The sequence below is a fragment of the Mustela putorius genome, unplaced genomic scaffold, assembly GCF_011764305.1.
Source record: "Mustela putorius furo isolate JIRA1106 unplaced genomic scaffold, ASM1176430v1.1 tig00003867_pilon_pilon_pilon, whole genome shotgun sequence".
Lineage (NCBI taxonomy): Eukaryota > Metazoa > Chordata > Mammalia > Carnivora > Mustelidae > Mustela > Mustela putorius.
The window spans coordinates 8749808-8765441 of NW_025422019.1; the positions used below are offsets into that span (position 1 = coordinate 8749808).

Below are 15634 nucleotides of genomic sequence, written 5' to 3' on the forward strand. Positions count from 1 at the left end.
ACTGTTACAACTTAAGGAACATCATGCTGCTTTTCTCCTCAAATGTGTCCAACCCTTTTTGCTTCCTATCTCAGATTAACTCAGGGATAAAAAACAAAATCTTTAAAGGTTGTGGGGATTTGGCCCTCTCCTCTTCATTAGCTTATTTCGCTTTGTCCATACTGACTCCCTTGGTGTTCCCTGACCGTATCAGTCACACTCCTTCCTTTGTACCTCTGTTCCCTCAGCTCACCTGCTCTTCCACTAGATAGCTCTATAACTCATCACTGAATTCATGCCTGGCTTCCACTATTATAAGCTGTGGCACTCTACTCTTGAAATTCTCTGACCTCTTCCTGCTTTATTTTTCTCCTTAATCTAATATGCTATATATTTAAATGATTTACCTTGTTTACAGTTTGTCTCACCCTTATCCCCAGAATGTTAAGTTCCTTGAAGGTAGAGTTTTTTTGTTTTTTTTCCTCCCTATTTTATTCCGATATATTCCCAACAGCCTATAATAATATATGGTACACAGCAGGTACTCAATAATTAATTTTTGCATGAATGGACAAATTAGACTGTAGATTATTTAACAGCAGGGACCATGTCTTATTTGTCTTTATATTCCACTATCCTCCAAAAGTACCCAGTACATAGAAAAGACCTCAATGACTATGAACGAATTAATGATACATGAGAATCACCACAAAGATAATACCATAGCTGTTGTTCATTTTTGGAAAGGATTCTCATCTTTTTTTGATGTTTGTGATGGTAGAGCAGTAAGTGTCAGAGAATAGAGCAATGAGAATAGAGCTGCCTCTTGCTTTTCAAACTTTAGATACAAAAGGGCGATGAGAGCATGGTCACTGAATCTTTTAGTATTGCCAATCCCTACTGCGGACCTCCAATCCCTACACTTTATTTTATTCCCTGATGTCCCTGTAAGTTTCCTGAAATACACCCATATTTGTCTGTTTTGATACTTCTTCATGAACACAGTGTATCCCTAAAATTTACTGGCAAATCTCACCTTTGCTTTATTTACATCTACTTGAGAAAGCAATGAAAATTCATAAATCAGAGGATTCTAAAAGTTACCATTTTCATGTGGCAAAAGCATATTCTCTAAGGGAAAAATACCAACATAATTCATAAATATATTTTACAGAACAGAGAGTAATCATATACTCCAGGGATCTGTACTCAATTTCAAAAAGTTGATGAAAATGAGACTCTCTGCATTCAGTGAATTATATAAAAAAGTCAGGGGTATTTAATGCATTAGTAGCATTTGTTCTGAAACGTGTGTTTTGCAAGACTAAAATCAACATAAATTTGGCAAGAATGAACTTTTAGAACAACGATAAAAGGAAATCCCACAATTGAGTTATATCATGGCAAATTTCATGAGCAACATATGATGAAAAAGAGGAAGTACACTAATATAATTTACAGACAAAACATACCACAGTATAAATAATTTCACTTCCGATTAAAAAATTTCAAAGAAATGTAAGAATATCTGAAAGGTACTTACAGTAGATTTTTCAGGGGAAGATGGAACATCAAATGTTTCGTTAATATGGTTTTCTAGATCTTGTTGAGAATGTGAATAATGAATTTGGTTCCAGCTATTTTTCTTTGATTGTTTGGGTGGTAAAGCTGGAGGCTGCCCATCTCCAGGGGTCTCCTGTGATCTGGACAGGAAAAGGGAAAAAAAATGAGTATTTGGAAGCTGTCTTCTAGAACTGTTATTTTAAAAGCTAGGGTCAGGGTGCCTGGGTGGTTCATTTGGTTAAGCAGCTGTCCTGGGCTCCGGTTGTGGTCCTGGGATGAAGCCCCACATGTGACGCTGGCTCCCTACTCAATGGGAACCTGCTTCTCCCTCTATGCCCCCTCACCCCTGCTGCTTTTCTTGCTTGTACTCTCTCTGTCAAATAAATAAATATCTTAAAAAAAAAAAAAAACAAACCTAGGGTCAAAAACAAAACAAAATAAAAGCTAGAGTCAAGCAACTCTAATATTTACAATGTCGAGTAGGAGATAAGCTTTAAATACCATGTTTACAAGAGACACCGTTTAATGAACCCTTTCTTAACTTGGAAGTTTAAATTGTACACTGAATTCCCTACTTTATCAAATCTGTAAACAATTCTACATAATAATCAAATACACTTTAAGGATATCACGATGAAGATATCTATTAATCTACTATAACAGTACACACACTTTTCCTAAATACTTTTTAAAAATAAGGTTATCAGTGGAGTCACATGGGTAGCCAGGGAAAAAGGTAGTCAAAGGGAAATCAGAATGGAGAGTTGAACTGTCCCACAGATAAAACACCTGGTACAATCTAGAGAACTTGTGATTGATCCACTTTACTTAGAAATAAAACACAAGGGATGCCTGGGCATCTTGGTCAGTTAAGCATCTTCCTTCCGCTCAGGTCATGATCCCAGGGTCCTGGGAACTGAGTTCTGCACTGGGCTCCTTGTTCGGGGCGGGGAGAGTCTGTTTCTCCCTCTGCCTACCATCCCCCTGCTTGTGTTCTCTCTCTCTCTGACAAATAAATAATAAAATCTTAAGAAAAAAAGAAAAACACCATTCATGAAAGAAATGAACTGCAACAAAGATTAGAATCTGAGTAAGAGTGCTGAGCTCACTAAGGAGATAAAACAGGACAAGACATTGTTGGAGCATGTAATTTAAAGAAACAAAATTCAATTAACATTAGGGAGCATAAGCCTCAATTTGTGATGGCAAAAATTGATAAAAAGAGCTAGGCAGGAGAATCTTCAAGGTAAAAACAGTAGCTTTTTAAAGAACCAGCATAGTGTATGTAAAAATATTACTTACGAGTTTTCCACAAAGGCCAGAAGGGGGAACCAGTGGCTCAGCTAGCATCCTAGGAAGCACACATCCATGGAGGTTGTGAGTGAGAAAAGTGAGGCAAGGGGAAATAGTTGGTAAGAGTAGTGACCATTTCTGAGGTTATTATTTATCTCTGTGACGCCAGGAGGTCTTTGGGAAAAGAAAATAATTACTGTCCCATTGCCCAAGGTCTCAGAGAGCGACAGCTGCTGTGTCAAGTTGCATGGCTGCTGCTATACTATTCAGGAACAGATTTCATTCAGTTTCTGCTTTTTTGTTGAGGGAGAATAGTTGCCTAAGATACAAGCTGTAAGGTCCTGAGGAAGTGGAACTTCATTAGACTGTATTATTGTTTAAAAATCATTCTCCACCCTCTCTGGTTGACATTATTAGGCTTGGCCATATGAGTTGCTCTCTCCAATGAAATGTGAGTAGAAGTGGTCACTTTTGAAAGGACACTTTAGGAAACAGCTCATGATTTATTGTGCTTTTCTTTTTCCTTGGCCATGAGACTAATCATGCCCCACACAAGAGTGTGGGTCTTGGAATGGACATGACATGGAGTAGGGACACAGATGATCCATGATATACATATAATGTAAGAAAGAAACAACGTTTGTTGTTATGAGCTGCTATGAGTTGGGGTAATTTGTCACCACAGCATAATTTATCCCAAGAAAATGGATACAGAAATTAGTGTCAGAGTGGCTCTTTGATACATATGCTCTCCCTAGGTAGAGAAGGTTGTAAAACTTACTTAGAGTCTCACTGCTAAATATCTGGTAGATACAGGTAATGAAGCTAAAAATTTTATTAGTGCCAAGGAAGTCAGCCAAGTTTTTGGTTTAAATGTATGGTCCTCCAGAAATGTTCGTCTTAAGAGAAAATACAGTCATTCCAAATTTTCAGAATGTAAAATAAAATTTAATCATTAGGGGCGCCTAGGTGGCTCAGTTGTTGGGCATCTGCCTTCAGCTTGGGTCATGGTCCTGGAGTCCTGGGGTCAGGCTCCGCGTTGGGCTCTCTGCTCGGTGGGGGCCTGCTTCTCCCTCTCCCACTTGCCCTGTTTGTGTTCCCTCTCTCACTGTGTCTCTGTCAAGGAATAAATAAAAATCTTAAAAAAACAACAACAAAAAACCCAAACTTAATCATTAAAAAAGTAGGTAAGCCATAGTGCCCACTCAGTCTAACTTTCTACATAGACGTCTTCAGGGAACAAAATGCTCTAAATTCTGAAAAGTCTGTAAGGACTGCATCAAAGAACATACTCCCCCCCACCCCAGCAAAGCCTTCTTTGAGTCTACCTTGATGGTCAGGGATTCCAGGTACCAAGCCCAATAGTTTTATTCTATTAGTTTCAACTGCCAAGAGCCCAAGCCTTTAAGATCCAATACATTCAAGTGTTGCTAATCCAGGAAAATGTTCCCACAGATGAGAACAGGGACATGGACCTTAAACATGGCCTGCCGGAAGGGATCAGGACACAAAGATGGATATCCTCTCACATAACCTCATAGATGTGACATTTCTAAAAAGCAGTTGATCAAAAGCCTCTAAGACTTTAAAAAAACCAGAAGTCACTGGACTCCACATCTATCCATCAACAGGTCTCAATCCCTTGCTTAGGGTTAAGAATGACCAGGTGTGGGACGCCTGGGTGGCTCAGTTGGTTGAGCAGCTGCCTTCGGCTCAGGTCATGATCCCAGCGTCCTGGGATCGAGTCCCACATCGGGCTCCTTGCTCGGCAGGGAGCCTGCTTCTCCCTCTGCCTCTGCCTGCCATTCCGTCTGCCTGTGCTCACTCTCTCTCCCTCTCCCTCTCTGATGAATAAATAAAAAATCTTTAAAAAAAAAAAAAAAAAAAAAAGAATGACCAGGTGAATAGAAAGTTGTTTTTTTTTTTTTTTTCTAGTTTTGCATATAGCTATCACACCCAGGAAACAGCCTCAAAACTGAAGATCTACAGGGCATAGTATAAGGTTGAGATCAGAAGGGAATGGAGTTAGAGCAACTTACTTTATTCTTAGTCTAGTAAACAGCCTAATATGTAACAATTCTAAAATATACAACAGGGACAAACTCAAGCCTGACTTGTAAAGCAGCATCTTAAGTGAGCCAAATCTGATGGGTATGGGTATAACAGTGACAATGCTCAGTTATAAGATAGGTAAAGTACTGACATTATGGGACATTCTGCTAAAACTGTTTAATCTAAATTACTGGCACTAAAGATTAGGCATATACAGTCAAAAAAGCCCCAGGAGTGATTTTATTATGCACTGCTAATTAGAGATCATTGTCCTGTAACATTGGTTGCATATTCATGGCCGGCGGGCGAATTTTGGCCAACATAATTTAGCCCGTTATTTTTTCTTTATAAAATATGAGTTAATTGGCTACATTTAAAAACTTACATATGTATCGGGATTTCCAGAATGGAAAATCTGGAAGCTCTGGAAAAAATGAAACTGCATTATCACTGGTCAAAGCCAAGAATCAGCTGTTGCCTTTAGATGGCCCATGAGCATCCCAGCCCACATAAATCCCACCCAGGGTTACTTCTGAGATTCCAGTAGGTATTTGAGTTGAACCTCTCCTTTAAACATTCAAAGTCCACAGGAAAACAGAGAAAGGAAGAGAGCCAAGCACACAGGCTTGAGCTGGGATTTAAGCCAAATTCTAAAGAAAAGGTGAGCGAATGCAGCATGCACAGCAAGGATTAGTCAAGACAGAACATAGGAAAGAACACTGTAATTTCAGACTTCAGGAAAAGGGCTATCTGCTTTCTCTCATTGTTTTAAGTAACTCTGGTGTTAGAATAACTTCTCAGAGCCTGGTCAGGCTCTCCAGATGTCAGACTGTTGCAGAGGAACAGACAGGTCTGGGAGCTTTTACAAACTAATTATGTGCTTTCCCAGTAATCCCAGTAACTAATTGCCCTTTTTATGTCTCCATGTCCAATAACCAAAGTCCATCTATATATAGCTATATATATCTACTTGCATCTCTAACCAATACAGTCTATCAAAGTAATCAAGGATGTCAGTACAGAATCCTGAAATTCTTAGTTTTTTAAAAAAAGATTTTATTTACTTGACAGAGATCACAAGTAGGCAGAGAGAGAGAGAGGGAAGCAGGCTCCCTGCTGGGGAGATGCGGAGGGCTCAATCACAGGACCCTGAGATCATGACCAGAGCTGAAGGCAGAGGCTTAAACCCACTGAGCCACCCAGGTGCCTCCTGAAATTCTTATTTTGAACAAAGGTCATCAATTACATTTTAAGACATATTCCAAGTGTATTAATTCAATTGATCATAACAAATAACTTCCTACTTCATATCTAATGTAGAAATCATGAGTATAGTTAATTTATTACTTACTCAATTACCTAGGAAGATGACTTTCATAGGTAAACCATGAATTATAAATTAAAATCCATTTAAAATAATTTCATAAAATAAACCAATTCTTAAAAAAATAGCGTTTCTAGGCAAAAAATAAAACCCCCCACAATTGCTAATTATAAAAGAATAAAGAGATATTATATACTTTGGAAGAACAACCAGGCAGCATAGTGGAACACAGCCACATCAGAAATAACTCCCCTGGAAAAAAAAAAAAGAAAGAAAGAAAGAAAGAATTCCTCTGAGAGAAGGGACCTATGACTTAAAGAGAAAGCCAGCATCTATCAGATAGTTCAGACAGGACTAGGGAGATGGGAACCAAAGAAAAAAGTGTTCATCAGAGCTCTGGCTGACATCTCATTCAAGTGGAGGTAATCCTTTGGCTTTGAAGATGGGAGCGAGAAAAGAAAAAAGACAGGAGCTAGAAAAGATCTGTTACAAGGAGAGTATAGAAAGAAGTATAATCATAAATGGATTATTTTGTTACTTAAAAAAAGAAAAAGTGGCAAGGTAAGCCCTACAAATTGTGAATAAAAGAAAATAAACAATGCTGAAAATTCAACTCTATATACATACCACTCACAGAAGCATAAAAAGTTTACTCTAATTTAAGACTAGAAAACAAACAAAATCCATATTCTTGGTACAAGCTAATACAAACTTGCCAGGACTGATGGCTCATTTTAAGATTCTAATGTTCGAAGATGTATACCAGGAACTCAGGTCTCATTCAACTATAGTCCCGAGTGCTATCCAAGTTCTCATTGGGGAGTAACCCTACTATACTTTACTTATACCATGAAAGATGCAGATAAAATTCTGATTCAGAATTCAGGCTTCCTGACATGTTGGCTAATTTATAGTGACAATCACAGTATTTAAAAGTAAACATCACTGAAAACTGGTTATTAATTAATGCTCAAGGCAATTTAAACAGTGCATATAAACTCTCAGGGATACGATAAATATGAGAATAGAATTGAAAATGTCATATTACCGTATCAGTAGGAATCTATTTCAGAATCAAGGTCCCAGACCTGAGATACTTGGTTTCAAACAAACTCCAAGTCCCTGACCTTAGCTCTCAAAAGTGAGTACTAGAGATATGTGCCAGAGGTAGACAGCAGGTTAGGTACACTGCAGCTACAGTAGTCCAGTGACCTATGTACCACAAGTACAATGTTAAATACAGTCTGCCCCCTGAGTCCCCAGAGCTCAATCATCTCCTCCCATAACACCTCCTTTGGTTCTTTTATTTCCTTGTCCTCGAATGGTCTGGTATTTGCAGAATACATAATACAGATGACCCTTGAACAACACGGTTTGAGATGCACCAATTCACATACACATGGATTTTTTACACTACAGTACTGTAAATTTTGTTAGCATTTTTTTCTCTAGCTTACTTTATTGTAAGACTATGGTATCATATTACATGTAACATATAAAATATGTGTCAATCAACTGTGTATATTCTCAGTAAGGCTTCTGGCCAACAACAGGTTATTAGCAGTTAAGTTTCTGGGGAGTCAAAAGTTATATGTGACTTTTCAACTATATGGGGGTTGGTGTCCCTAATCCCCATGTTTTTCAAGGGTCAAATAATATGTTGCTAGACTTGCTCAAGGTTGGCATGGGAATTAGGTTAAGCTGAGTGATGACATAAAGTTTTCAGTGGTAGTACCTCAGAGGAGCAAAGTGAAGGCAAACCTTTAAAGACTAAGTGAAAGGAACTGATAAAGCTGCGGTGACTCACGAGACTAGAAAGGGACGGTCCAGGCAAAAATAGTTCAGGGAAATGGATTTGATACTTCAGGATTATGAAATCTGTAAAGAGTCTCTTGTGATTAGGTCTAAGGATAAAGCTAAGAATTTGGAAAATTCCTCATTGTATTCAAGCAGACATCCACATTTCACACATGTAGACAGATAAATGGCTGATAATATTCTTAAAGGCTGCCAGTATATCCCCCCCAAACTAACTAGAATTATACATTATAGTTAACATCTACTAAGCACTTTTTCTCTACTTAACTATTATACATCTAATTTACTGTTCAAAGCAACCCTATGAGATAGATATTCTCATCCTGTTTTTTCACAGGTGAGGAAATTGAAGCTTACAAAGATAAAATGACTCACCCAAGGTCACATAATTAGAACTGATGGAACCAAGTCTTAAACCCAGCCTGAATCCAGAGCTTTGCTGATGCTATAGTTACACCTTAAACAAAACAACTATAGGGGCGCCTGGGTGGCTCAGTGGGTTAAGCCGCTGCCTTCGGCTCGGGTCATGATCTCAGGGTCCTGGGATCGAGCCCCGCATCGGGCTCTCTGCTCAGCAGGGAGCCTGCTTCCTCCTCTCTCTCTCTCTGCCTACTTGTGATCTCTCTCTGTCAAATAAATAAATAAAATCTTTAAAAAAAAAAAAAAAACAACTATAAAAGGCAGTAGCAAAGTTATTTTAAATCAGAGGTTTCCAAACTTTATGTAGCAGTAGACTCTCCTCCAAATAAAACGCTTCTCAGAAGCCCATATATAAGATATACAAAAGCTAAGCAGCTCTCCTGACAGTATCTGAGGCCTCCACAGAACTTACCAGTGCACACCCAGAACAGGACGACCCTCTGTCATGCCATTTGGTCTTAAGTGGTTAACACTGCTCTGTATTTTAAGTTCTAACAAAAACGACTTATATTTAAATGGAGAGAATGCAAGACCAGAAGAGATCTGTGCTCTAATAACATGCATTTTTACTTTAATTGAGAACATATTTCTAACTCAATGGTTTTAATATACTTAAAACCAATAATTTGCCTAAAATGATGGGGGGGGGGGGAGAGGTCTGAATGGGACTGAAGTTTGAAACATGTTGTTCACAATTTACCCACGTGAAAAATTTTGTGGGCAAATCACTATCTATGTTAACTTTTTGACTTAAGAAAGGAGATGGGGAGATGGGACTAAAAGTGTTCCAAAGCCCAACTCTCATATTGCAATTTTTCAATACAAATAACTTGCTTATCTTCAACTTTGACATTTTAAGAAATGTTACGTGAAGAGCAAACAATGAAAATATTAAAGTGCACCTTGTTGTCAGCAGAGCAAAATACTCTAACATAGCAGCAAAAGATTTGTTAAAACTGTCAATGAAGCCAGGTAGGCAAAAACTTTGATTTAGTTGAGTCCAGTCAGCATTAAATTTCCTCATGAATGCTTCAACAGCAGCAGTGAAAGCAGCTTTGTCTGCAGTCAAAGCAGCCCTCTGTTGCTGTCTTTAACAACTCATATGAAAATAAATAAAATCTTAACCACCCAACTGACATGCTTTGTGATGATTTTGTAGAAACGTCCAAGCTTCCCTGCTACATATTAATGGGAGTATATTAACATTTGTGCTGTGAATTTACTAAAAAAAACACCTGTTAAGTATTTTCAAATTAATTGAAGGTTATTGTTCTTCTCAGAAAATCACAAACTAAAACAGTCTAATTTTCTTTGAAACATTTAAAGAAAGGAAGGAAATGGTAGACTGAAGTCTCAATCGCTCCTGCCTAAAAATGGTAACTTTATACTAAGCAGTATAAACAACTTTCTATTTGTTTCCATAATAAACGTACCCCTGAGTTAATAGTGTTTTCACCTTGTGAAGCAGGTGGCCTTACCCAGTGACTAAAGTCTGGACCCAGGTTTCACCTCAAAGGCCCTGTACTCACTCAAAAAACAGGGAGTGGTGAGATGATCTCAAGATATCTTTCAATACATATTAAAATGCTCTGAGCTTCATCGAACACATTGTCCAGATTCTTTCCACATTTGGCCAAAACTAAAACCTACGGATTCCAAGTTGTAAAATATTTTCTCTGGATTACAAATATCAGCCAGCAAAGCAACCAACCAACCAAAAAAGCCTTGTCTAAGACACAAAGTTCTGCTGGTTGGCTCAGGTAGGGAAGACTTGAATTTCAGTTCTGTAAACTGGGACAAGTGCTATTAAGTGTGTTTTTTCTCATCTACAAAATGGGGATTACATGTCTTCTCTATTTCATTGAGTTGTCTTAAACAGATAATTTCTGAAGCTGATCATTAGCAACTAATTTATTTGTTTACCATTAAGCTTATCTTTTCAGACCTCTCTCATTATTCTTAAGGTGAAAACTGGCTGAATTTTAAATGCAGCATTAAGAGATTCAAAACTGAATACAAACACATAAGCCTCATAAAATACATGTCTGATGAGAAAGGTCCAAGCATCTGAAATTCTTGTGGATCAGGATGGGGAAGCAAGATAATGCCTATCTGTTCTGAACTTGTACCTCCATTTAAAGTCAGGAAGCCAGAACAAAGGTTTTTATGATTGACAAACCTATAAAATGTACACATGGAGATACTCAATTGTATATGTATGTATATGTGTACGTGTGTCTGTATGAAAAGGGCTCTTCAAAACATGGACTGAGATAATTCTGTTAGGTCCTGGGGAGTTATACTGTTTTATTCTGCAGTAAGATGGGCTTTTGAGATTCCTCTATATGCTTTATTTCTATGTGCAGAAAGTATATCATTTTTAAATTTAATCAATTAACATCTCAATCATGTGCTTAGTTACTATACTTTTTAAAGTTTCAGAATTAGAAAATACATGATTATTAAAAATCAAAATATACAATGATAATTTTTAAGGTAATCAAAAATTAGGGATGCCTGGGTGGCTCAGTCAGTTCAATGTCTGCCTTTGGCTCAGATCATGATCCCAGGGCCCTGGGATAGAGTCCCACTTGCGGCTCCCTGCTCAGTGGGAAGCCTGCTCCTCCCTCTACCTGCCACCCTGGTTGCAAGTGCACAAGTGCTCTGACAAACAAATACATCTTTAAAAGAGAAATTAAATTTCTACCAGCCTTGCCTCCTGTCAACTCATTCCCCACATGTGTCACTGTGTAATGTGTATCTGTCCTATTCCTTCATTCTTTTTACTATACACACGCAATCAAAATGTTTTACCAAAGTATGTTACTATGACTAAAATTCCACTTGTCTTAATAGCTTAGCCAGTCTTCCTTGGCTGGCCCTATAGTGAGGACAACCACACCTCCTCTATATCTTGTCATGTGTTCTGGAGCTCCTATACCTACCTGCTTTGCTAATCAGTCCATCTACTCTTCCACCATCACTCTCAAACCCCCTCTTTCTTCAGGCCTGATATATATCCTACACCCTTCCTTCTCAAAAATTAATCTTTTTACTTCTCTATGTGCCTTACAAGGAATTTTACTTTTTCCCCCTAATTCTCACACTGTTTTTACTTACATATGGACTAATTGCATTATATAAATGAATAAATCAAATCAAGATACTGCATGTTATTGTGAAGGTAAGCATGTTGTACATTATACTGATGGGGTATAAATACTGAATTATGAAGTTGAATTTATATACCAGTATGTAATATGAAATAGGAATGAATTTTAAATAAGATGCGTGCATATTCTCTACAACTTATTTCAGTATGATTGTCATCTTACTTAGTTCTCCTTTGCTACTTAATTTTTCCCATATTGTCTATTTATTCTTATGGTGAATGAAAAATACTAAGAAAACTCTACCTTTAATATTTCACTGCCTGACCATAGTGCTACATTATCTGTAGAAAATAAAGGTTTAAGAACATACTAAGTCAACAAAATAATAAGAGGGTTTTTGGTGGGGGGAGGAGGGGAATACAAAGAACTCTCAAGAACAAATACGCACATCTGCAAATACACAAAAATTTTAAAACACTGCATAAAGAAATGTTTGTATCAAATACCCTAATTTCCCAGATTATTTCAAATGAAACAATCTGGGGCATTATTATTTATAAGAAGGAAGCTAAATGAAAAACGTCTTACGGTGATGATTCCAGAACGATGCTATTAGCTTGGGTTGAAGATGGAGATCTGTGATTCACAAATACTTCACTTGGGGAAGTATGAACAACATGGTCTACCAAATGACCAACTGAAGATGGTCGTAACCGGGTTCCCTCTTGTGTGAATGCAGAATTTCGACTACATAAAGAGAAAGAAAAATTGAGTGAAAATGTGCTTTAATTCAACTTTTTCCAGTTTTTTACTTATATGATTACATTAGAAAGTGGGTATACGTTTTAACACTAACCATAATGATTAAGCAAAATCTCGGACAAAGATAGTATGATGTAAACAGAAATAATACCACATAGGAAGTCTAGGATCTCAACTAAAGTCAGTGATCGACCACAAGGGTTTTACATGTTCCATCTCTTATGGCTACCAACCTTAATGTCTAAAGGCTTTAGTCACTACAACTTAGTGTCTTAATCAGCATTTACACCTCATTTCATTGCCCTTTGCTTTACTGCCTCTTCTTCTTTTTAAACATTCATTTCTATTAGAGAGAGAGAGAGAGAGAGAGAATGAGAAAGAGTGCACTGACAGGGGAGGGGCAGAGAAAAAGAATCTCAAGCAGACCCCCTGCAGAGTGCAGAGCCTGATGCAGGGCTTAATCTTACAACTCCAGGATCATGACCTGGGCCAAAATCAAGAATCAGACACCCAACTGACTGAACGACCCAGGTGCACTTCTTCTTAAAAAAAAAAAAAAAAAAAAAAAAAAAAGTATTGAAGGTTTGCAGTAACTACATGAAGCAAGTCTATTGGGTGCCATTTCTTCAACAGCATTTGTTCATTTTGTGTCTCTGTCACATTTTGGTAATTCTTCCATTATTTCAGACTTTATTGTTTTTGTTGAAATAATCTGTGATCAGTGATTATGACTCACTGAAAGCTTAGATGATGGTTAGCATTTTTTAGTAATAAATTGTTTTTAATTAAAGTATACACACTGATTTTTCATATTGCCATTGCACATTTAATGGAATACAGTTGAGTGTAAATATAACTTCTGTATATACTAAGAAACAAAAAGATTCAGTGACTTGCTTCATTGCAGTGGTCTGGAACCAAACCTGCAGTATCTCCAAGGTATGCCTTTATAAAATAAAGGAAGAGAATAAATAATTCAGATATATCTCTGGTCTGTATTCTTTTTTAAATCCTTACAGAAGTTTTTTATTTATGGGACTTTTTAAGATTCCTAAAAATAAATAACATATTTCTATCCTCATAAGTGACAGTCACATGAATTTTAATTTTCATTACTATCCTTAATTATGACATTTGAATGCTTATTATGTGCTAGGCAATGTTCTAAGCATTTTACATATATCACTTCATTTAATTCTTGTAAAAATACTAGAAGAAAGACAGTTATTATAATTTGTAGATGAGGAAAAAGGGACAAAGAGATTAATTAGCTTACTCGAAGTTCAAACTTTCAGTGATTCCAGGGTCCATGCACTTAACCATCACACTATACTGTCTCTTCAGAATTGAGAAAAAAACCTTTTCAGATCATATCTAAAATTGTTTCTTTATCTAGGAAGTTTAATCAGAGCTACTGCTAATTAACTCACTCACTCATCTTTCCTCTGTGTTCTGTAATCTGCTTTAATTATTTAGTGGTAACTAGTAACAAATGGAGAAATGGTTGGCTAAAAAATGGACCAAAAAAGATGGTTCTGGATTTTCTTCAAATAGTTGATTAGCCTCTGAATATATATGCAGTATTTTATAAAGAAAGGTGATTTAGCAATCTGCAACTGGTAAGAGAAGAACTTGTGAGTCTACCTTTTTAGCAGCTTAGCAGCTAGGAAAACATAAAGGTATGAGGTAATGTTCTCTAACCAAACTTTACTTGTGTTATGGTAAAAGTTTATTCTTGGGCTGAAAAACACCCACTGGTGACACAAATTTTAGAATTTAGTATAGGGGTGGGTGGGTCAGCTGGTTGAGTGCCCAGCTCTTGACTTCAGCTTAGGCTGTGATCGCAGGGTCAGTCATGGAATCAAGCCTCACATCAGGCTCTGTGCTTAGCACTGAGTCTACTTATCCCTCTCCTTCCGCTTCTCCCCGCTTGTGTTCTCTAAAATAAATAAATAAAATCTTTTTTAAAAAGTAGAATATAGTACACATTTATTGGATATTAATGTGTTTAAAATATTTCCAAAGTTAGACAACTTCAAATATTATATTCCATACCAAAACTTAAAATATTTTGCATTCCAACCTTTTGGGTGAACAAATTCTATGAATACACTGACATCTATTTATCATTATGTAATTACATACATATATTACATATAATACATTTATTAATTCGTTATAAAATTAACATCTTAAACAGTACAAATTGATTATCTTATTATCTATACCAACACATACAGTTTTTGTTAGAAATACTAGAATGAAGTATACAAACAGTAACCGGTGAATAATACGGGTTTCTTAGCGCAAATATGGCTAAGCTTGTAGGAACTTATGTTGGAAACCCATTTTCCAGACCAAAAGTAGAGGAACAGCTGGGATAGGAGGTTAGGTAAGATCCACATTCACTTTGCATTTTCAAACAATATATACTTCCCTAGGAATTCTGAAGAGCCTCATGAAAAAGGATTACATCAGTAACAAACACACTTCCAGATTTTAATTCTACCAATAGATCTCGATTTATTGGGTAGAGACCCATACTCTACAGGAAAGTGAACATATGTGTTCAAATGTTCTAATCCCTCATTCGATGAGACTTTTCCATGCCACTCATGCAGTAAGCTGCAGGCTATGAGGAAATAATGCTCTAGAGCAACAAAAATCATATTTGACTAAGATATTTGAATGTAAAGATTTATATATTTTGATCTTCAGGCAAGTCTACAGTTAAGTCTGTACTTACTGATTAGGAGTTCCAGGTGGAGATCGTGATGGAAGGCTCTGTGTTTCTAACCTGTCATCAGATATTGAATTTCTGCTTACTACTTCCCAATCCATCAATTTCCGTGCCAAGGGCTTACTTGGGGATCTGCAGAAATAATTTGATATGTAAAAATTTTTATATTTATACCCCCAACTATAAACCAAATCTTAGAATTTGTCTTGATAGATCATATTCTAGATGAGTAAACATAGTTTACTTGAAAGAAATTTAATGCATTTAGTGGCTGTTTACACCATAACTTCCTAAGAAATTAAATCTGGAAGGAAAGACATGCCAAGGGTAGAAGAGAGAACAGAGAAAAGAATAAAGGAAAAAAGCAAAGGAGTAGTTGGCTACCAAGTTATCTCAATATTTATACTATAAATATTGCCTACTCCAGAGTTTCAGAAACTTAGGTCATCTTGTGATGTATTAAACAACTGCTAGCATATCATCTCCTATGTATCCTTAAATCTACACCCTGATCCTCTACCTTAAAAACAGAGGACAGGAAAATGATAATCATATATATTACAATTTTTT

At 36.8% G+C, this 15634-nt stretch overlaps 1 protein-coding gene across 7 annotated transcripts in view; it reads right to left on the reverse strand.

The window, feature by feature from the left end:
• The window catches only part of PTPN4 (protein tyrosine phosphatase non-receptor type 4), a 207211-nt gene that overhangs the window by 25829 nt on the left and 165748 nt on the right, over positions 1 to 15634 (reverse strand). For all 7 annotated transcript variants that reach the window (XM_004759771.3, XM_045066457.1, XM_045066459.1 and 4 more), the window contains 3 exons: positions 15071 to 15196; positions 12151 to 12309; positions 1523 to 1682 (listed from right to left, as the gene is read on the reverse strand). In XM_004759771.3, coding sequence (XP_004759828.1) covers positions 1523 to 1682; positions 12151 to 12309; positions 15071 to 15196 — 445 coding nt within the window. The remainder of the gene's footprint in view (positions 1 to 1522; positions 1683 to 12150; positions 12310 to 15070; positions 15197 to 15634) is intronic.